Here is a 24,223-nt window from a genome sequence, read left to right as displayed (position 1 = left end):
TTAGGAGATAAACAATCTACAAGGAAACCTACAGGCTCTGGGAAGAACAATACAGTTCCAAGGGAACACGGTATCCAGACCCAGTGGAAAGATCCTTGCTCTGGAAGTTTTTACTAACAGCCCACCCACAAATAGTTCTCAGCCCGAGAACAGCAACCTTATTTTATTTTAATAAAATTGTATGTATTTAAGATGTAAAATATGATATTTTGGTATACATAGGAAAATTATTACTACAGTCAATCTAATTATTATATCCATCTCTTTACATAGTTAACTTTCATGAGCGCACCAGAAATCTCTCTTAGCAAATTTTAAGTATTATACAATACTTATACAATTATACAATACAGTATTAACTATAGTCATCACCCTATACCTTAAATACCGAGAATTTATGCTTCCTACAAACTGTAACCTGGTATCTTTTGACCAGCATCTTCCCATTTACCCTACCTCCCTGCCCCTGATAACCACTGTTGTACTCTGCTTCTGTTAATACAACTTTTTTTCAATTCCATATGTAAGTGAGATTATCCAGCTTTTATCTTTTGGGGCTCAGCTTGTTTTATTTAGCATGATGTCCTCCATGTTTGTCCATATTGTCACAAATTACCTTCCTTTTAAAGGCTATATAATATTCCTGCGTGTGTGCATGCATGTGTGTGTGTCACAGTTTCTCCATTCATTTATTTATCAGCACACACTTAGGTTGTTTCCATATCTTGGCTATTGTGAATAATGTATCAATGAGCAGACGGTGCAGATATTGAAGTACTGATTTTGCTTCCTTTGGATATATACCCAGAAGAGGAATTGCTGAATTATGTGGTAATTCTGTTTTTAATTTTTGGAAGAAACTTCATACTGTTTTCTGTAATGGCACTACCAGTTGGATTCCCACCAACAGTGAACGAAAGTTCTCTTTTCTCCACATCCTTGCCAGTACTTTTATCTTTTTGATCATTTGCACCCTAACAGGTGTGAGGTAACACCTTATTGAAGTTTTGATTTGCATTTCCCTGATAATTAATGATGTTGAGTGCCTTTCATGTGCTTATTGACCATTTGTATGTCTTCTTTGGACAAACCTTTCCCCATTTTTTAGTCAAGTTGTTTTGTTTTTTGTTTGTTTGTTTGTTTTTTGCTATTGAGTTGTATGAATTTCTTATATTTTTTTTAGATGCTAACCCTTTATCAGATATATGGTTTGCAATTATTTTCTCCCATTCTGTAGGTTGCCTTTTAATTTGTTGATGGTTTCTTTTGCGGTGCAGAAGCTTTTTAGTTTGATGTAGTGCCACTTGTTTATTTTTTATTTTGTTACCAGGACATCAATTTTATTTTTTTTTAAAGATTTTATTTATTTATTTGACAGACAAGTAGGCAGAGAGGCAGGCAGAGACAGAGAGAGGAGGAAGCAGGCTCCCCACTGAGCAGAGAGCCCGATGTGGGGCTCGATCCCAGGACCCTGGGATCATGACCTGAGCCGAAGGCAGAGGCTTTAACCCACTGAGCCACCCAGGTGCCCCGTCAGGACATCAATTTTAAATAGGAACACAAAGGACCTGATCCATTGACTTTCATTTACCTGGCAAGTTGAAAGGCTCCACTGAGTTCCCTTGAGTAGAAAAACATAGAACAATCCCCTTTGGAGACCAGAGGTGATATGTGTTTAAGTAATAACAATCCTGTGAAATGGCAGGAAGAAAGATCCAGGAATTTATTTAACTACTAGTTTGGAAACTTCTCATGTGGCAAATTACGGGGGTTGGTGGATCGATTAGAACGTCACAGAATCGACGGGGAGGATCATTTTGGGTATAACCTTCATTCCTTGGCTGACAACCACTTGTGCCAATGTTTGGATTTTAATTTGTTTAAAGCTTTGTAGCATAATGGGGAAAAAATATTGGGCTTTGAGTTAAACAAATCAGAGTTTGAAACTTGGTCCTATCACACACCAGTGGTATGACCTTGAGCCTGCTATTTTAAACTCTCTGAGGCTTAGTGTTTCTCTGTAAATCTTATCTAATTATGCCTATTTTCAGAGTGGTTAGGAGGGAAACACAATGTATGTAAAGGATCTGGCTTATGGTAATTACCCAATTAATGGTGACTATTGTTATCCAACATGTATCTATTCCATATATCTATGAACTGTAATGTGCCCTTCATGGAGGCATGTGGGGAACATAAAGGTGAAAAAGGCTTGATTTCTGCCTTCTAGAAGCTTCTCGTTAAGTTGTGAAGATGTGTGCTCAAGTGGTGGTAATATAATATATCATAAGAGGAAAAGGTACTGTAAAGACCCAAAAACGGGAGAGAATGCCTACAATTCCTCTTGAAGAAGTTTTCTGGGAAAGTTGTTGGAAAGGGTAAAGAGGGTAAGGAAAGGATTTTCCAGACAGTGTTTTCAACAAAACTCAGACTGAGTTTGGGAAAAGGAAGCTGAGCTGTCAGGTAAGGTGATGTTCAGAAGTCGTGACAATGAGGTGCCATTCTTAAGATGGTACCAAATCAGAGAAGGACTAGGATGCTGTGCAAAGGACCTTGGACTTTATGCAGTAGGAAAATAAAGAGTAATGGCAGGTTTTTGATTAAGAGAATGACAACAGGCGAGACTATATCCTGGAATGACTAGTTTGACAGCCCTGTGTGGTATGAAAAGAGCAGGGAGGGACTTGGGATAGAAATTAGAGCTAGTAGTGACTGAGAGCTCACTCTGTTCTAAAAGCATTACTCACTAGTCCTCTCAACAGTGCATTGAGAAAAGTGCTATTATCATCAACCTTTATACAGATGAGCACATTAAGTCATGGAGATGTTAAATAACTTACCCAAGGTCACACAGCTTGTAAGGGATCCTACACCTGAATCCAGGCAGTCTGGCTCTGGAGCCCGTGTTCTCAACCATTACACTCTATTGCCTCAAAAGCCAGCCAGGAGTTAGGGAGGCCTGCCTCCTTCCTTGCTTTGCCTTCCTCTGACCTTTCACGTTTTTCTTGGCCCTCAGTTTGTTCATCTATGAAACGGGAGACTTGGATTGGCTTTCTGAGATGCTTTCTAACTCTTATTTTTGTTTCTATGTTTTTTTGTTTTGTTTTTAATTGGTGTCTTTTTTTTTCTCCCCCAAATTCTGTATTTTAATGTAGGCCTGATCTATTTGGGCAATAAAGGGGGAGGGGTGAATGAAATGATTGTGCAGGATAAAGACAGATACTCCAGTGTTGTTTCCGATTTTTTTGTCATTGCTTATCTTTTTCTGCCTCTAAATTCACTTAATTTTAAAAAGCATTGGAAACACACACTGAAAAGAAGTATGTATTTCAGTGTGTCGATGGGAATGAGCTAAAGCATGAGGTACCTGCTAAACTTTAAAATTTACAGATATTAAGAATATGTATTAGTTTGTTGTATTCATGCTCTGAAGCAGTGTGATCGATATTACTCAAACGAGAATATTAGTTCACAATGACTCAGACCCAGCCTTAGGATAAGGCAACTCCTTGAGAAGAAAATAAATCCTGATCTAGTCTCTAAAACCTCATTTCTCTCTGCGCTCAGCTAGTTGGGGCAAAATACACACTTGCTTTTCCTGCCTAGTAAACAGTATTTCCGAAGCAGCCGGATCCAAGCTGTCACTCCGCCTCTCTTGGCATTTTCAGGTTTCTCTTCCTATTTCAAGACGCGGTGTTCCGCAGGTCTCTGTCTGCAGCGGGAGTCCTGCCCTTGCTTAGTTTCCGTTTCCAAGGCAACTGACCGGCCCAAGGAAGCCACGGGCGGGCGCGCGGGTCCCGGAGCCGCAGAGCCATCACTGCCGCGTGTCGTCTCTCCTCGGGACCGTCCTGGTGACCTCGGGGTCTTTGGGTGATCTGCGCGTTACTTCATGCGTGGCTGTCTCTCTGTGTAAGAGTGATAACAAGGAAGCCGATAATTCCGACAGGCCCCACTTAATCCGGCTGCCACTCCTGGCTTCTGCTACACTCGACAGGATGAATGCATTTCTCCTATTCACGCCCTTTCTCTCCGCTTCTCCATCTCCTCTCCTTCCTCTCTCTCTCCCTCTCTCTCTCTCTCACTCACATCCTCTCTCTCTCTCTCTCTCTCTCTCTCTCTCTCATCCTCTCTCTCTCTCTCTCTCTCTCTCTCTCATCCTCTCTCTCTCTCTCTCAACCTCTCCTCCTCCCCTTCTCCTCTGGCAGTAGCCTTCTTAATGTAGTTTAATGGCTTTACAAAGAAAGCCAGGCAGAGGAGCACTTCTCACTGGCTGTGGTCGGACCATGACCTAGCTGACCATGAACTTGGAAGGGCTTGAAATGATAGCAGTTCTGATCGTCATTGTGCTTTTTGTTAAATTGTTGGAACAGTTTGGGCTGATTGAAGCAGGTTTAGAAGGTAAGGGAGTGCTTTTTAGTGACTTCTAAAAATTCTCTGTTTTGCAATAAAAATTTCTTAAGTGAATGTGAAAGGCACCTGAAATGAGATCAGAGAAATGTTACTCTGGGGTGGACATGAAGACAGGCAGGTTTGTCAGAGTAGGACAGATGAATAAAATAAACTTTTTGTAAGTTTTAGTAACGTTTTCAGAGCAGAACATTAAAACTATGAGAAACACTTTGAATCAAAATGTGAGAACCAAAACTGAGGATAGTAAAGGTTAATCATTGGTCTGTCTGTTATGTTGAGAGCATCTAGTCCATGTTGATGTTAGTTTTTTTTTAATCGAATATCCCCTTTTATTGCATCAGCAAATTTTATTTCGGTATGTTGCAAGGTCTATTTGTTTGTTGCTATGCAAATGCATTCGTCAAATGGAAATAGATGTACATTTATTATAATTTCTTATGCTTTAAGATTAGTGCCTAAGGATGACAGGCTTTTTGTAAGGTTCTCTTGAGAAGTATTTATAATATTACCTTTTCGCATTTCAACGTAGAGTGTAAGGGACAGAGTCCCTAACTCATGACAGACTTTAACATAGATTCCAAATGACCAGTTGTATTTCAAGTGCTGCTGTTTACGTTCATCAGAGGCTCAGTCTCCTATTCTCCTTAGCAATCATCTCTTTCTTAAAATAATAATAATAATAATAATAATAATAATAATGAGGTGTATTCTTGCCTGTATATTTACTGAATTAAATGTTTCTTTGAGGATCAGTATAAAGTTAGGTTATTATTTTCTTGGTGCTCAGAACACATTTGAGAGCATGTTTGCATACAGCTAGTTGTAGTTTCTCTAAAGTTGTCAGAGAAATTTTAAAAAGCACCCCTAGATGTAATGTGACATATTTATGCTTTGATACTTGTGTTGCTTCAAATTTTAAACTTGAGTAAAAAATGCAAATATGTTTTAAATGTATTTACATTCACAACTAATCCAGTCCTCCAGAGAAAGACTATCACATGTGACATGATTGCTTTTACAAATAGCAAATACCAAATTGCAGTTAAGTATGTCACTCTGATGTACATTATCAGAAACCTACATTCGTAACTCGTTGTGGGGTAGGGGATGGTGGAAAGCTAGGTTTGTTAAAGTAAGTTTGCAGAATGCTCTTTTAGAGCCCTCAGTGATGCAAACATGTATCATGCTAAAAAGAAGATAAATTCTAAATTCTGAAAGTAGTGACTGTTCTTTAAAATTGATTTTATCTTGTTCATTGTCATTAAACCAGTAACTTGGTTTGGCTTTGCTGTTCTTGACTGCGTTATTTTACCTTGCAAATGGGACAGGGACCTCCCATTTTAATGGACTAGTTTTAGGGTTTTGTTTGGTTTTGGTTTTCAGTGTTGTTGTTGTTGTTTTTCCTGAGACTGACAGTAACATGGAATAGTGTCATTATTTCTAGCCATGTGGAGGGACTTGTTTTACCTAATTTCATCGATGGTGTATGGTCATTCTTTAAACTCTTTTGTTGAGGGTTTTTTCTTTGGATTTTGGAATCAAATCTACTGTATTATTAGTATTAGTTATTATTACTTTATTACTAGTTTCAGGGACACTAACGTTCACTTTCCCAAATGAGACCATGTGTTTCCTTCTTCTAAAGGCTTCTAACCTTTATGAAATGCTTTTTTTCCTTTTCCTTATTACTTATATTGCAAATTGTACTGATATGTATGAACTGTTTCTTTCTTGTATTTTATATTTTGCAATGTCAGCATTTTCCAATTAGTAATATTATGCTAATACTGTGGAGAGAATGTGTTGTCTACCAAACTTTGGTAAAAATTTATATCTTATTTATTTCCAGTGGCCTTTTAAAAATATTTTAAAGTGATAAAATGTTGATAACCACATGAAGGAGGAACTATATTTGATTTGCAAAAGTTGACAGAAACGGAGAGCAGTAGTGCTTTCCATTTTGAAGTTTGTATAAGACTTCTCTCCAGAGTGAATGTTGGAGTCAGAAAACCTTCAAAACAAGATTTAAGTTGGCCATATGCTTTGCTTACTGGAGATATAAAGCAAATGAATAAACTGAATTGTTATATTTTATTGTATATAGTTTGAATCTATAGATCAGAATGTGCACACTCTGAAGTTTTAGCCACATATTAATTAATGAAAATGGTAAACAGTATTTAATATCAAAGTAGCATCTTCATAGATTTTCTGGAACTTTCTTAAAAACAAACACTGATGCTCATTTCATTCAGATTTATTTTCACATAGGGATTTCCTTCCTTGTTCACCATTTTACATATCTAAGTTGAAGCTAATGACTTCTTTCACCTTTCTTAGTTCTGGCTGTTCAAGGGTCCTGCTAAAGAAATTTGAGTATTAAGTAGAAAAATGTGAACCAAAGTTAAAGTCCTGTGAGGATGATTTGGAATTTTTTTCCTATACAATTAAACCTTGTCTTATAACCGTATAACTGTTCTACAGTGTAGCTATCATTCAGAATGTAGTTTTTTTTTTCTTTTTTGTATTATTATATATGCAATATGCATTGTGTTCTCAAGCACATATATATAATACTATGCAGAATGTAGTTACTATCTGACTTCAAATATATAGAGAGTAAATGGACTTCAAAATAAATTGGTAACATTAAAAGTCTGAAATATTTGTTTTTGCTTGTCTCTGAGTACTTTGGGCTCCCATTCTTTGTAGAGGAACTGGAGATCAGGTCTTGGATGTCCTGGGTTCTTCTGTTCCAGTCTGTGTGTGAGGTGCATAAACATGTAACACTACATGGAGATTCATGACACAGATTTATAAACAAAAAGAGTCACATTTAGCAGGTAATGTTATTTAACATGAGAAAAATAAGAACAACAGTAAGAATACAGATATGTACCCCTCCTCTGCCACTCTCTTGTTTTCTAACCTCAGATAAGCCACCTTATGTCTTTAGTTGTCTAAAATGAGAAAACTGAGTTTGAAAATCTCCATGGGACTTTCCATTTCAAAAAGTTTATGAGTGTATCAGGTAATTAAAAACTTGATCATTTCTTTTTTTTTTTTTAATTTATTTATTTGTTAGAGAGAGAGAGCGAGCGAGCACAGGCAGACAGAGTGGTAGGCAGAGGCAGAGGGAGAAGCAGGCTCCCCGCCGAGCAAGGAGCCCGATGTGGGACTCGATCCCAGGACGCTGAGATCATGACCGGAGCCGAAGGCAGCTGCTTAACCAACTGAGCCACCCAGGCGTCCCAAACTTGATCATTTCTATAATACATATCCTTTCTTATGAAATAGATATCAATGGCCTACTTTGGAATTGATATGTAGTGCAACTGTGAGACTGATCTTTCCTCTTCTTCCGTAGTGGGATAATTCATCATACCTCAAGGAGATTTTCATTGTATTTCAGGAGAATAGAGAAATGTCCTTTCCTGTACCTCTAGACTTTGACATTTGGGACTGCTATTTTAGGCATCCTTGTGATAGAGTTTCTCAAAATTTACATGGAGTTCCAATAACAAACACATTATGTTATGATTTATTAATATTTCAAAGGTCAGTTATTTTGGGTTTTTTTTGGTGTTTGGGTTTTGTTTGTTTTTTATAATTCAGTTAAATTTCAAATTTTTTCTTTTTAAACAAAATATTCTTAATACCTGGTCAGTATGCATGCAGATAATAGTTTTAACTTGAGCAAAGTTTTGAGGATATCACACAATGCAAGAGTTTTGAATTCATAAGCTCTCTGTTCTTAATGAGGAGTTTAGGAAGCTCCACAGTTATGCTGGTTTGGAAAACTCCTAAAACCTCACAACAGTAAATTGCTTCTTTTCCAGCTATAAAAATGAAAGTGGTTTTCTGTTAACACATTCCAGGGAGAAATTGAATCAAAATTTTAATGGCAAAGCTATTTCATTATCTCTATATGCAACACTGGGCTGTGAAAATATCTACTTTTCATCCAAATATGTTTTAAATCATGCTGAGGTAGTTACTGAATTAAGAAAGAACCATCCTTCTCCCTACTACCAGCCTTAGTAAAAGGCAAGATTTTACAAGAACGCAATAACACACATGACTTGAAAAAAATCACTTTTATTGGTAATTGTCTTCAATAAAAAGACAAAAAAGAAATCAACTGATAATCTAAGTCCTTAGTAGAATGAATATGCATTAGAATTTCTTTTGTATTTATTCAGCACACTTTATTTATCAGGTATCTGTAATACTGTAGTGCTAGCTTCCTCAAGAGGCCTGAACAAGGTATTAACCATATACATAGAGATGGATCTTTGGAACCAAAAGTTCTTAATTCTCCTGTGTTGTTGACAGAAGTGTAGATGTGTTGGGTATGTTAATAAATGGGGTCAACTGGAAAACAGTACTGACTGTGTGTACATTTCATGATGTCTCATGAGGACCAAGGGGCTGGAGATGCCTAGAAGGGAGCTATTATTTCCGTCTCAAATAGCTTATTTGAAAGTTGTAAAGCGGACTCTTTTTTTTTAATTCTCCTGGGATTCTGATTTCCTACATGCAATGGGATGCTGAAGCTAATGGGTATTTGGATGATCAGAAAAGTTCTTCTAAACTGTAATGCTTAAGAAATATAAGCATAATTTATGGTGATATTATAAAACTGAAGAATACTTTTTACCTCACTTAGAAATGGAAAAAGTGGAATATTTATACTATTTGAATTTCTTTAGGGTCTTTTATAGATAATATTTCTTTTATCTGAAGAATATTAATGTCTAAAAAATGACTAAGGAATAGAACTTAGTATATTCAGAACCTTAGTATATTCTCACACTTAGAGAATCCAGAGTTATTTTGCTTGGATTCTAATCACAGCTCTGTCTCAGAATAATCATGTGATTTGGGGATATTACTTGACCTTATTTTTTCAATCCATAAAATTAAATAATGATAGATAACATCAATATCTGGCTTTTTGAAGACTGCCTATAAATAAGGCAAGTGTTAAACACAATATAGTGTTAAACTGTGCATTAAAGTGTTAACATAGCTTTGCATTAGTATAGTGCTATCTTATTTAATCTTCACCATGGTCCTCTGAGGTAGGTATTATTATTCTCACTCTAGATGAGAAAACTTAGACTTGCAGAAGCTAAGTAACTTGGCTCAAGCTTATTCAACCAGTAAAACATAAAGCTGGAAGTCAAACTCAGGACATGAGGCTCTATATCCTATCTTATAATTTTAATTTCTTGACATTACAACAGATGGCAATGGCAGGTAGTTTGGTGAAAAGAAGAGAGTGTTAGGTCAAGTATCCATTAACTCTTTCTATAAGTCTTTCTTGAAACATTCCATATGAGGAACACTCAGCCATTAACATTGTTTAATAAGCATAAATATCCAGGGGCACCTGGGTTGCTTAGTTGGTTAAGTATCCAACTCTTGATTTTGGCTCAGATTATGACCTCAGAGTCATGAGATTGAGTCCCATACTGGACTCTGTGCTGGGCATGGATCCTCCTTAAGATTCTCTCTCTCTCTCACTCTCCCTTCCCCCCAATGTGTGTGTGTGTGCTTATCTCTAAAATAAATAAGCCTAAATATCCATGCTGACATACTGACTGTACTAGTCTAACTACAACATAAAGAGGATTCTATATCCCCTATCTTTTTTTTTTTTTAAAGATTTTATTTATCCATTTGACAGACAGAGATCACAAGTAGGCAGAGAGGCAGGCAGAGAGAGAGGAGGAAGCAGGCCCTCTGCTGAGCAGAGAGCCCGATGCGGGGCTCGATCCCAGGACCCTGAGATCATGACCCGAGCCGAAGGCAGAGGCTTTAACCCACTGAGCCACCCAGGTGCCCCATCTATATCCCCTATCTTATAAAACAAAATATCTTAATGTAAATGAATCTGCATTGAATTCCAGCCAAATCAAGTACTGTCTTCATTTGGGTCCTGGGGCAAAATTGAGAAGAAAGTAGATATACATGTTTGTTTGCAGACTGAGCCCAGCTTTTGATTTGTTTGTGGGTAACAGGTGGGACTGCTGAAAATAAATGGGACAGAGGAGGGCTGGTGATTTTGGAGAAAGGAGAAAATTCAACATAAGATGCTACTGTGTAAAGAATCCAGGAAAGGAATTATTTATGAAAGGGTCTGAGGTTTATGGAGGGGATTGATTGGAGGACAAACAAAAATAAGATGATTTATAATGGAGTAGGATTTTGGAGTAGATGTACCATCAGTGATTTAGAGTATAACACAAGGCTCAATGGGGTTTTAAGCTGGATCAGGATGTTTGTCAACAGAAAACACACTCCAGCCTTTATCCACAGATATAGAGCAGAAGGGACACAGATCATTCTAGTTATGGGTTACAGAGAGCAACAGGGGAAGAAAGCTTTCCTTAGTTGAGAATCTTTTGAACAAAAAAGGTGAAAGGAGGGTTACCTATGCCATGCCCTGGAATGATCATACCAACCAGACCAGTTTGCAGGTGTTATTTCTGGTTTGCTGGTAGATAATCTGGAGATTCAGAGAGGTTAAGACTTTGCTCAAACTCACAAGGTAATAAGTAAAGGAACCTGGATTAGTTCCCATATCTTCATGGTGGCAGTGGTCCAGATGGTGTTCACCATGACTATAGAAGGTTAATATGCAAAAATAGGATAAAATGTACACAGATAAATAGAAGCCATACCTAACATTCAACCTTTCTATAGACTGAAAAATAAAAAAATAAATAGTTCCTCTTTAAAAATTTGACTTATTTTGGGACGCCTGGGTAGCTCAGTTGGTTAAGCCGCTGCCTTCGGCTCAGGTCATGATCCCGGGGTCCTGGGATCGAGTCCCACATCGGGCTCCTTGCTCGGCAGGGAGCCTGCTTCTCTCGCTGCCTCTGCCTGCTTGTGTGTACTCTCTCTCTCTCTCTCTGGCAAATAAATAAAGTCTTAAAAAATATATATTTCTCACCTTTAAAAAAAAATTTGACTTCTTTTAAAAATTTTTACTTCTATGTAGAGGCACCTGTGTAAAAACGCAGTTGTGATAATGAACCAAAACAAACAAACAAAGAAGAGGGCAGAAAAGGAAAGATACATCTATAGATCACATAATTGAAATTCTGGCTTATCATGGCATTGTAAAATGGAAAGTTCTTCAGAAATTTGCAAAGTCCAAAACAATAATTTCATCAATGAATACATTGAGTTCTAGAGACATTAGATTACCACAAAATGACTTGTTTTTGACAGACTCTTCTCTGCAGAGAAAAAAAAAAAAACCTCATGCATTACACTCAGAAAATAAACTTCAGATGTGATCTAAGATCCACAATATATTTACCCAAAATAAGAATAGCGCTCCTAAGTTATTTTGCTTCTGGACCAATAACCATAAAATTCAAAGATTATAAGATTTGGTTGACAGTAAGTTGATTTCTGGCATGGTTTTTTCATTGGCAGTAGGTACTACCACAAAGAACCCTTAAGCTGAAGATGTAAACTGAGGTGTTTTCCACCTTGATGATTTGTCTGAATAAGTTAATTGTAAGAGAATCGCTACCACCTGATAGCCATTCAATGTCAGGAAGGCCTACGCTTAATACCCGGTAGATGTATATATAAATCACAAGGGCAGTTATCCTCATTGTTTATCACTTTGGTTATTAAAAACAGGAAGCTTACTTCATCCACTGCTCATACCATCTCATACCTTGGCCTCTCTGTTTGAAATTCACCCCCACCATCCAGGCTTTTGGATGTAATTATTTGAAAAGCCTTTGAACAGGTCAGGAGACTCATCATCAAAACAAATCTTACTGCTGACACAGTACCAATTACAGGTTTCAGTTTTTACAGAGAGATCTTGGAGTAGAGATGCTAAAAGCACAGACTCTGAAGCCAAAATAATTGGGTTTAATAATAATAAAATCTCAGCTCTTCTACGTATTAGTTGCCTTGAGGTTAAGTGCCCCAACCTTCCACACTTCAGATTCTTTATATTTTAATTGGGAATAATCATAGCACCTCCCTCTTCTGTTTGTTGTGTGAGTTGACCTGAGTTTGTATTTGTGTCAGTGCAGAACCCTGTGTAGGGTGTTATGAATGGTTTGTGTGTTTGGCCATTATGGCCAGGCACCATCTTTTCTTCCACAGAAAGGAGACAGCCACTCCGTATCTGAAACTAGAGGCTGAATTCATTGCTTGCTAAGCAAGTGAGAGCTGCACTTGTCAGGCACAGTTGCTCAGAGCAACAAACTGCCGATGTTATACAGGGTTTTAGGCTTTCCAAAGAGCGGTGTCTACTACTAGGAAGTTGTTGTTGATTGATTTGGTTGGATTTAAAACTGATTCTGGTGCTACTTGTTACTCTAATCAAAAACCATTCGTTTTCTTTCTTGAAACTACAGTGCAGGAACTTTTCATTTTCATGGTAAATAATATTTAAGATTATTTATTAAGCTACTCCTAAGTGTCAGTCACTGTTCTAGACACTGGGGATGCAGCCTTAAGCAAAAACACAAAGTTTTCTTCCTCAGTGAATCTGCTAAATTTTGAGATACAAACTATAAATACTACAAAACTGTATGGAAGACAGCATAGTTATAGGAGAATTCATTCATTCATTCACTAAGTATATATGCCTTTACTTTGCTCCATACATTGTTCTAGGAACAGTAATGAGCACAGTCCAGGTTCTTGAGGAATTTATGTACTATTGAAGAAGGAAGACAAAAAGATAAAGAAACAAGGGATATATAATCTGATATTTAATAGAGACAAGCACAAAATATAATAGGGGGTCAGAAACAGGGGTGTTATTTATCATAGAGTGGTAAGGGCTACCTGGGTGGCTCAGTCTAAGTGTCTGACTGAGGTCATGATCTCAGGGACATGGGATTCAGCCCCATGTAACAGGGAATCTGCTTCACCTTCTTCCTCAGCCCCTGCTTGTGCTCACTCTCACTCTCTTTCTCTCAAAGAAATAAATTTTTAAAAATAGAGTAGTCAGGGGCGCCTTGGTGGCTCAGTGGGTTAAGCCTCTGCCTTCAGCTCAGGTCATGGTCTCAGGGTCCTGGGATCGAGCCCCACATCGGGCTCTCTGCTCAGCGGGGAGCCAGCCTCCCTCTTTCTCTCTGCCTACTTGTGATCTCTCTCTGTCAAATAAATAAATAAAATCCTAAAAAAAAAAAAAAAAAAAAAGTAGTCAGAGAAGGCCTTTCTGAAGAATTGACTTTTCTGCCAACACTAAGAGAAATGAGTGTGTGAGATCAGTAGTCTAGAACAACAGGATTCCAGGCAAAGAGATGACCAAGTACAAGAGCCTTTGGTTGGAAGTGTGTTTCTTCTGTTCATGGAGCACTGGAAGTCTAATGAAACTGAAGCAGGGTGAGCTAGTGAGGGTAGGAGACTCAGTAGAGGGATGCCAAGGTCATGTCAAACTAGACAATTATGAGGACACTGAGATTTATTCTTTTTTTACTGGGAGGTCACTGAGAGATCAGGGTAGGAAGGGTCTCCAAGTCTTCCTTTCAAGCTTCTTTTATAGGCCCTGATATCAGTTTATAGACCATATCTGCCTATGCCAATCTCAGCGTGGGCTAGACAGAAACACCTTTGCCCTTCTTTAGACACCTGCCAAGACACTGATGCATTACCTTTTTTTTTCTTTTTTAAAGATTTTATTTATTTATCTGACACAGAGAGAGAGAGAGAGATAGTAAGAGCAGGAACACAAGCAGGGGGAGTGGGAGAGGGAGTAGCAGGCTTCCTGCTGAGCAGGGAGCCCACTGTGGAGCTTGATCCCAGGACCCTGGGATCATGACCTGAGCTGAAGGCAGACACTTAACGACTGAGCCACCCAGGCGCCCCTGATTCATTACCTTTTGTCTGAACTCTTTTACCTGGAAATATGTCCTGTACTTCTCGTGACAGGTCTTTTACATATGCTCAGGCTAAACTATTCATTGCTTGTGTTGAAGCTAGATCTGCCCTTCTACCAGCCACCTAGGGCAAGTGAGTAAGTTGTCTTCATTTCTCCTTATCAGGCTGCTTCAAGATCCTGGGACATAAAGCCCACTCTTAATCACATCTACAGAACCATTGTATATTGTCTAAATAAGACTTCACTAGAAAAGCATTTTATAAAAAAATCAAATAATGTTCCTTGAGCACTTGCCGCAGTGAGAGTATTATGACAGTGAAAGCAAAAAGGCAAAATTCACAAAAAAAGATAAGTCATGTTGTTTTCCTTTAAGTAACTCCTTCTCCCCCACATATTAACTTCAGAGATAAATATTCAAATTGGCATATCCCACATTGAGATGAGAATAATGCATTTATATCTCAGATATTTGTACTACTAATATTTTGGGAAGGAACTAGCAAGAATCATAGAGACTGTAGTCCAACCCCCTCATTTTATGAGGAAATTGAGTCCCAGGAAGGTTAATTGACTTGTTAGAAATGACAAAATTAATTGGTAGCCTTAGATAGCATAACAAGTACATCATCTGCGATCGAGTGACAAATCATATTCTAGGTGAGGAGCTAATAGTTTTACATATTTATGGTATCCAATTTTTATAAAACCCTATAAGAATAATCTCATTAGCAAAAATTATAGGAATTCTGGCTCTTTGTTTACTTAAGAATGTATTATGAACTTTTTTCATCCTATTTCTATTTTCTAGTTTTACTGGGTTATGCCCGGGAAGATGAGGGATTTTCCAGTGCACAGGTAGAAAAAAGGCTCCTGAAAAAAACTCAGGAGATATGCCAAAATGTGGTCCACAGTGGTGCAGACACAGAGTTAAATCCAAGTGCCTGGTGCTCAGGCATTGAGTAAGCCATCAAATGAACGTAAGAATGGGCCTCAGGTAGAGAAGTAGTCCAGGTGAGGTGAGGAAGAAGATGGCATCAGTAGCTAAGAACTACCAGCGATATCTGAATGAGCACTTTGTTGAGTGTCTGCTAGGCACTATTGCTGGTGTTTTGTATGCATTATTCATGTTGACAATAACTTTTATGAACCAATTATATAATTGACGACTTAATAAAAGAGAAAGCGTTCAAGACGTTTTAATCACTGGTCTAAGATGTAAAAGTGAATCTGGGATTCAAATCCGTGCTGTCAAGACTCCTGAGTGGCTCAGTCAGTTAAGCATCTGGGTCCTGGAATAAAGCCCTGCTCTGAGTCTGGCTCCCTGCTCAAGAGGGAGTCTGCTTCTCTTTCTGCCCCTCCCCCTACTTAAGCTTTCTCTCTCTCTCTCTCTCTCTCTCTTTTTCTCTCTCTCTCTTTCTCTCTCCCTCTCAAATACATATATAAAATCATTAAAACCAAAAACCAAATCCATGCTGTCAATCTGAGAACACAGGTACTAAACTAGCATGTACCTGTCTCTCAGATAGAGCTTGGTCATAGTCAAAGACAGAATTATCTTGGGATAAATGAAGCATAAGGTACAAAGTCCCCCAAGTGTGTGGGTCCCTTCCCATTCATATTTCAATTAAAGATCAACTTCCCTGCCAAATTTTGTATACGTGATGTTTTTAATCTTTCCTTATATAATTTTCTCCTTCAAATTATATAAGATTTAGGCCCCACAAAACCAAGAACCAACCCTATTGTGAGCTTAGAAGGTCTTGCCTTTCTTGCCATGATTAGAGTTCATGGCTGGGGATATAGAAATTAAGATCGATTCTGCACGACAGGAAGCTGGATATGAAGTTCCCACTAGGCGTTCTTATGTCTCTGCCTATTTCCGTGTCTACTCAGACTTCCTGACTGACTGACTGAGAGAAGAAAAGATTATTCGGCAGCATGAAGTGTCTAGGCCTTGCTGATGGTGAAGGGAATGCAGCTCTCTTCCCCACAGAACTGACTCAGAAACTAATTGGGCTTAGACCTGGAGGGTTTCAGGTTTCAGGTTTCAGAGCTTAATTAGCATGGCTGAGGGGAGAGAGCATTGACTTTTACATCAGACAGATGTGGATTTGAGTCCTACCTCCTTCACTTACTAGTTGACCTTGGGGATCTTACTTGATGGATCTGAGCCTCATTTTCAGTGCATGTAAGTTTGTCATTGTTGTGAGGACTAATCACAATGAGTGGACAGTGCCTGGCTCTATTACTGTGCTCTATGAATGTGGCTATTAGTTGTTAGAGCCCATGTAAAAGCCAGATAGGACAAAGACAAAGGAAATGAAGCACAAGCAAACATCATCTATTATTTATCATTTATCTTATTTTCATATCTAGATATATGCTACAGATTTGGAGTACCACCCTAGAAATCTTTGTTTGCACTGTCCTCCTCTTCATTTAGGGCAGATGGACACTTTTGTATTCATAAGCATTCATTCATTCATTCATTCATTCAACCTGTATTTACCAACCTCTTACTAGACGCTGGTCTAGGGACTGGGCAAATGACAGGGCGCAAAATAGAGATCCCTGCTTCGGTAGAGGAGCTGGTCTTGGTTGCAACAGAGTCTCCTTCCCTGTATTATGTATTGGGAAAGGCAGAGAATATTGGTATCAGTGTGCATACATTCATAATTGGAAGTTGAGGGACATTGTGTCTGATTGCTTTCTTCTGTTATTATGAAATGGGGTGAAGTGAAAAGCATTTGTGAGGTGGCGAGTAATGGATGTTTTAAGGAGACAAAAGTGCAGTATGGTCTTTCAGAACCTGGGGAAGTGAATTTACCGAGCAAATGTGAGAAGATTACTGGGCAGTGCTTAGTGCCCATTTGAGGTCCATGGTCATTATTTTGAAAGAAGATGTGCCCTGATTTGGATGAAGTAAGCACTTTCGTGAATACATTGCTACAAGATCATTCTTTCTAGATACATTCAAAGAGAAGGGCAGAATAGGGTTAACGGGAGAATGGGAAAAATTGCAAGGAAATTAGAGAGAAAATGCTTAATACAACCTCCAAATACACAAAAACAGATATAGAGGCTACTGAAGATTTGAAATTGAATGAGCTGGGAATTGTGTTCTCCATTTGTATGATGAGGCAGAGGCCAGTGACTGAAAATCTCATCTCTCAGTTGCATGGCCATACATCAAAATAACTAGTAAAATTGCTTGCGATGGGGTTCTAACAAAGCATTTATAAATACTCGTGAAATTACAAATACATTGTGAAAATGCTTGAGAAAATACCTTCAGACTGCTCTTCAAACAGCTGATTAATTCCTTAAAGTTGTATAGGTACCATGCCTTCATAAATGCAGTGAAATTCAAATATATAGAAAGGGGCTTTCTGATTAAATTCTGAATTTCAAAAATAAAGCTTTATTCACTAGATGGGTTTTTTAAAGATATTTTTAATGATGATGAGTTTGTGCCTTTTTTTTTTAGCCAATAGTCTCTTACTAACTTTTAGAAAATTTAGTGTCTATGAGCTACAAATCTGATGCCTTACCTTCAAAAATGTGTGTTCAATGGCTATCAAAACCAGTGCGGTATGTGACTTTGTGTGTTCATGTACACATACGCATTGTGAACAAATATAGTTGTGTTAATATATATTAGACTCATGAGTGCATATACTTACGTACTACACACACACACACACACACACACACACATTCTAAGAACATAAGTTATGAAGTTTATTCGTTAAAAGAATAAGCCATTGAGCTCACTGAAGAAACAGATTCTTGATTCTTTTGAACGAGACCTATGCAGATTCCTTAGGACATAGATTTATATTTAAGCATGTATCTAAGTGCAAAGGAGGAAGAGGTGGCATGCAAAAGAGCAGTAGAGGGGCAATCTAACAAGTGTGGACTGAGTTGGAGCACGCTATGCCTTTGAGTGAAAAAATCCTGACTGCGATCTCTACTCTAACTAGTCGTGTGATCTTAGCTAAGTTATCTAACCTTTCTGATCCTCTGTTTCTTCTATAAAATCCTCCAATGGACATAGCTCACAGACTATTGCCTGAAACAAACACATATTAATAGACAAAGTGCTTAAATGACTAATTCTGGTCCTTAATAAGTGCCCAGGTGAGTGTTCTTACCTTTGCCTGGTTCTTGGTCACCAGGCCACTGTGTACCTCCCTCCTTGAGTTTGGAAAGGCCCTGTCTGTCCTGGCTGCCTCTTCTGTCTTCCCCTTTGCTGGTCTTCCTAAGCTTGGGCTCCTCCCTCACCTGCTCAGTGGCCTCTTCCTTGGCCATCCTTCAATTCTGAATTTGGGGCAAGAGCCTCATTTTGTCTACATGTGAATTAATTCCTGCATTTACCCAGCATATGTCCCATGAGACTGGCAAATACCACCGTGTTGAAAAGTCATTCAGAATATATTTCTTAAGTTAAAAGAGTAAGTTTCAAAACAGGATGCAAAATAATAATCCCAGTTTTTAAAAAAAATATATATAGATAGATAATGGAGGGAGAATGAACACAAGCATTTTTTCATTTTTCTTTGACATGTACACTTTGACATGTTTTTATATAATTTCTAGAGGTTACCTTTAAAAGGAAAAGTATATCAATACAAAATGCACATTATCTGTTTTTCCAATAGGAGAAACGCAGTGTCCATTGGAGCATAGTCATTTATCAATTTAAAATGAAAAACACTTTTTTGTTTTTTGGATGCAGCAACATATTTAAAATGAAGGGTTCTGTGTATGTTTGTTTTATCTTTAGAAATAAGATAACTCAGAAGAAACATCTGGGAACTAAGGACAGATTTTCATACCTCGAAGTCATTTTTCAACTTCAAGCCAAACAGTGTCCTCAGTAGTTGATAAAAAGCTGTCTCTGTAAAGATTCCTATGTCAAGGAAGTTATCAGGGGACTAGGATATTGATATTTTGCCTGAGAGCTTCACTTACCTGAAAGAGGAGCTCATTTTCTACACCTTTTATGAGGAACTGCAGTTTTATGACTCTTAGGAATAAACTGGTTCACTCTATTGATGTATTCTGCTTCATTTCCTCCGAAAGGGGAAATTGAACTGGGTGTGTGATGTGGAATGGGGTGAGGTAGAGCAGAGGATGCAGAGGATGGTGGTTGCTACTGCCTGGCCATTCTCTGCTCTCCTTCTGAGCTCCTCAGTAATTTTCTTTCTTGAACAGCAACTTGCTCGCATCTGAGTGTGCACCATTCATGCGAAAGCCTAGGTACGAATTATTTAATATGGGCAGCAGATTAAAAGGAAAAGATGACAGAAAGGAGATTCAAGAAGTGCAAGGAAGCATTTAAGACCCATGCAAAGATTCCATTACGTGTGGTTCCCCAGCAAGGAATTTTAAGTAGTTCTCACACATTTTTTGTTTGTTTGTTTCTTTCAAAAGTACTTCATAAAATTCGGCCATAGGGATGATCCCTATAATTTTCCTTTTTCATTACTAGATTTGTCTTTTCTTGAATAATGAATGTGAGGAAGACTAGGTTGACCTTTATTCAAATTCATGCAATTTGGGGCATTAAAACAACAACAACAACAACAAAAAAAACAAAACAAAACATCAACAACAACAAAAAACCTACTTTGAGGCTCTAGGCCATAATCTGGGGATACAAAGTAAGATATGATCAGTGCTTTCACATAATGTAAGTCCAAGAACGATTCCTCAAAAATCTTGGTGCTATGGAAAGAACACAGCATTGGTTGCAGTCTGTGGTTTTTTCCTCCCTCCCTCACTTCCTTCCTTCCTTCTTTCCTTCCTTCCTTCCTTCCTTCCTTTTTTCAGTCTTGTGGTTTCATCCAGATTCAATCAGTACTAGTTATCTACCAGTTACTTCTTTTCCAAGAAGTGGAGATCAGACCAACCTCAGTGCATTCCTGAGAAGAATAATGAGCTGATGTATGTACAACATTAAGTGCAGTAGCCAGTCGAGAAGGGCCACTTACACATACTTGCTACACCTTGTATCACAGGTGCCCTGATGATGTTAGGAGCCTGCAGTTTGGGATCTGATGGCCTGACTTTGAACCTCAGTCCAGACACTTACCTGCTTCGTAATCTTGGACACACCCCTTATCCTTTCTGTGCCTCAGGTTCCTCGTCAGTAAAGAGAAGATAATAGTAGTATTGGTATGGTAGGGTTTTGAGGATAAATGAGTTAATATGTATAAAACACCTGAAGTGCCTGGCTCAGGATAAGCTCTGTCAAAGCATTTGCTCTTTTTTTTTTTTTTTTGAATAATTGTCAGTCCTTTTTCAAAATTGAGTCTAAGTGGTTAGTCTATTTTTTCTTTTTTTGTAATAGTGATCATGGCTTCCATTTTACCTTAATTTCTTTCATTTTGCATTGTTTTGCCTGTGTTTTCCTTATAATCTAAGTACATATCTGTGCATGGTTAAACCTTCACAGAAAAGAAAAAGGGAAAAAAAAAGCAGGTATAGGTTTAGTTAGCACCTTGGTTTTTAATGAATGCTTCTATCTCTTTTAACAGTATTTAGCAGATACTCAGCAAATGGCTATGAATAAGGAAGTCAGATAAATGACTCTTAATTAGTACTTTGACATTGCTCTATCAACTTTTATAGTTTTTATTCTAAAATATTTTATATATCATATATAATTTATATATGTAAATGACACATATTTTATATTTTCTATTATATTTATATTTTATAAATTATATATATGATTTCCAGTAACAAGGGGTAGACTATGGGGAAGGTGGGGATGGAAGGGAACTACAATAGTAGGAGGCTTTATTAGTCTTGACATAGGCTAAAGAAGCCTTCCAAAGGCATCTAGATTCCTTTGCAAAATAGTCTTAAGTGAGGGTCATAGCAATATAGAGTCAGTAGAAGACCATTTCATACCAGGTTTTGCTGTATGTTTGGTTGGGCAAGTCACCAGTAAGACTTCTGAGAAATAAATTAACTCCTGTGCCCAAGGTTCCTCATCTGTCATGTGGAGAAATTAACGTTGGTTTCAGAGGGTTGTTATGATGATTAAATGAATTAATATATACGAGGCCCTCAAGACAGTGCCTGGTCTTACATAACACTGTTATTGCTCTATTATTGTAATACTCATTACACATTACATGAATATATTCTCTCTCTCTCTCTTTTTGTTTACATGAATGTATTCTTATGTCTGCCTTTACATAGTAATTATTAGAGATACGGGCCTTGGTTGAGTGCATATTTACTTTCATATATTTATAAATACATTCTAATAGGAATATACATAGTGTTATTAGTATTATAACAATGATCTTATCCTGGTTCATATAAATGATACTTTGTTTTTTCCTTTCCAAATTAATGCAAGTTCATAAAATTTTGGACAATGCAGGAGCACCCAGTTGGCTCTGTCGGTTAAGCGTCTGCCTTAGGCTCAGGTCATGATCCCCGGGTCCTGGGTTTCAGCCTTGCACTGGGCTCCCTCCTCAGTGGGGAGCCTGCTTCTCCCTCTCCCCCCAACCCCTGCTCATGCTCTCACTCTCGCTCTTGGTCTCACTCTCTCTTGCTCTCACTCTCTTTGGATCTCAAATAAATAAATAAAATATATATATATTTTTTTAAATTTGGGCAATGCAGAAATCTGTGAAATAAAAACTGAAGCCCTTTTGGTCTTTATTCTCTCTTCTTTTCTCGTAGAGTACCCCTGGAGTAATATCAGTTTTAAAGTATTTTCAGTAGAGTTTGAGAGTCAGGGAGGAAAAGGCCTCTAAGGTCATGGAGTTTTAGAAACACTGAACTGTAGGTCCCTGGTGGAGATCCAGACTATACACGGACACATTAAAAGTATTAGAAAGTCTTATAAACAAACTGGCCTTGCTAAACTCTAAACCGTGTTTGCCTCCCATTAATATCCAACAGGACACATTTGGGAAATGTTGTATTAAGCTACAGGCAGCATGAAAGAGTGGAAAGAACATGAACTTCTGGGTCAAAAGGGTCTGGATTTGAATCTAAGCTCTGTTCTTTAGTGAATCTGTATTAATTCCTTTACTTTTCGTTTTACTTTGAATGTAATTCAGTTTTCTTGTCAGCAAAATAAGGATAATATTATTCCCAAAGATTCACTGTAAAAATTAAATAACAGATAAAAAGCATAAGTGCATTTCACAAATGGTACCTCCCTTTCCTTCTCTCCAATGAATGGAAAGAAATATACAGAGAGGTTTCTGACAGACATCAGGAATCCCTGGGGAAGTGTTTTGCAAATTGCTCATTGAAGAGAAATGTTTCTGGCTATGGTTTAAAATAGGATAGAAGATGCCTTAGTCTATGAGATTCACTTTTCAGGAAAAATACATCCAGGGACTTGGTCTCGGCCTCATATTTCCTTTACCTCAAAGCAATATACTTTATCTCCCCATTTTGTCACTTTCATGGCTCAAGATGTAGCCAGTTTGGGGTGCCGTTTTTCACATAATATGCTCAAGTCCTGTTAATTCTCACGACTCAACCAATGACTATGTCATTGCAACAGGGCACAGTGGTCTTATCACATGCCGGCATCCAGGGTAGCATTTTCTTTTTTTGCATGAAATGCATACAAATCAAACATTCTGTTGACTCTAAATGTTCTGAACTCTTGGCTACTTATTCAACAGCTGAGAGCTCTGAGCCTGGCTTTCAGTATAAGCAAAATAAGAGAGATAAGGGGAAAAGAGAGGTATGCAAGATAAGTAGCAGACACAGAAATCCCTTTGAATATCTGCATTTGAATGGAAAGCATGCTGAATTGGGGGAGGGACAGAAATGGATGAACGTGGGCTCCAGGGGCTCAGACTGAGCAATTTTCATTTAGAGTTTGTCATTCTTTATAAACAGTGCTTTGTATTATTGTAATAAGTCATGCCATTGTTGGAACGAAGCCAGTTCTTTTGTGCAACGCTGGATAGCAGGCATTATGTCATGCTTTGGTTTTGTTTGTTTGTTGTGTAGATTATAGTTTCTAACACCAGATTTCACTGGCCTTTATGATTTTATTTCTGATTTAAAAAATTTAAAAATACACAGTAATTTCTCTGAAATTCAGACTGACTCATTTGGAATGTGTAGTGATTGGGGCATTGTCTGAACCAAGCTTCTGAGCAAATCTTTATTCACAGAGAGTTTTAGTCTAAAGAAGATTTGGATTGGGGAATATTTAAAATGCTGGAAGAAGTCAACTGTTTTCAAGCAACATTCAAGTTCCTCAGACGTTATTTAAATAATGCATGTAATTAAAAATTATTTTTATCTATTCATTAAAAGCAAGATTAAAGAAGGGTATCAAATAGGCTTGACTTTGTTATCCCAGGCTGAATTAATATTTAATTTAAAAATAGATGCTAATGGATTGAGCTGGGCCATATCAGGGAGGGTTCGTGTATGCGTTTTAAAGACAGAACATAATAAAATGAGATGCTAAAGGGGAAAAAAAAAGTAGGGAGTTCAAAGCACTGAGGTAGAGATCAGAATTATTGGGGTGTGACTTTAAGGTATTCTTACTAGGGGTGTGATTTGAGCCAAGAGCAGTAGCAGATGCTACTGATGTCTACCCAAGTCTCTTAGAGCCCCTTCTTCCGGTGGCGCTGTCCATCCCCCAAATGTGGGCACTCACTAAAGTCTCACAACTGTGACTTTCTCTGGAGGATTACCCTCGGGTGATTGTAGCCGGGGTGGGTAGTAGGGAGTTACACACACACACACACACACACACACACACACACACACACGGATTGGAAGAGTAGGTATATTTAAGTCTCAGTCCCTTGCCTCAAGACAGGACAGACTCTGCTCTCCTATTTATCTTCCAGAGTTCCCCATGGGTTAGACTAAAACTAGACTTCTCCAGAAACACCCTACCTCCTTCTCCTTTCTTTCTTACTTCCTACA

At 38.0% G+C, this 24,223-nt stretch overlaps 1 protein-coding gene across 4 annotated transcripts in view; it reads left to right on the top strand.

The window, feature by feature from the left end:
* Window positions 1–24,223, top strand: part of KCNIP4 (potassium voltage-gated channel interacting protein 4) — a gene marked incomplete at its 5' end in the record, with an annotated part of 1,129,227 nt that overhangs the window by 603,518 nt on the left and 501,486 nt on the right. Inside the window, one exon of one of the 4 annotated variants that reach the window (XM_080796872.1) lies at window positions 4,299–4,398. The exons of the other annotated variants lie outside the window; for them this stretch is intronic. Within the exon in view, the coding sequence (XP_080652998.1) occupies window positions 4,299–4,398 (100 nt within the window). Of the gene's footprint in view, window positions 1–4,298; window positions 4,399–24,223 lie in introns of those variants that run through there. 4 annotated transcript variants of the gene reach the window in all.

Source organism: Martes martes (assembly GCF_963455335.1).
Source record: "Martes martes genome assembly, chromosome: 2".
In the NCBI taxonomy this organism is placed as follows: domain Eukaryota; kingdom Metazoa; phylum Chordata; class Mammalia; order Carnivora; family Mustelidae; genus Martes; species Martes martes.
The sequence above is the reverse complement of the archived record's forward strand: the minus strand, read 5'-3'. Positions and strand labels throughout refer to the sequence as shown.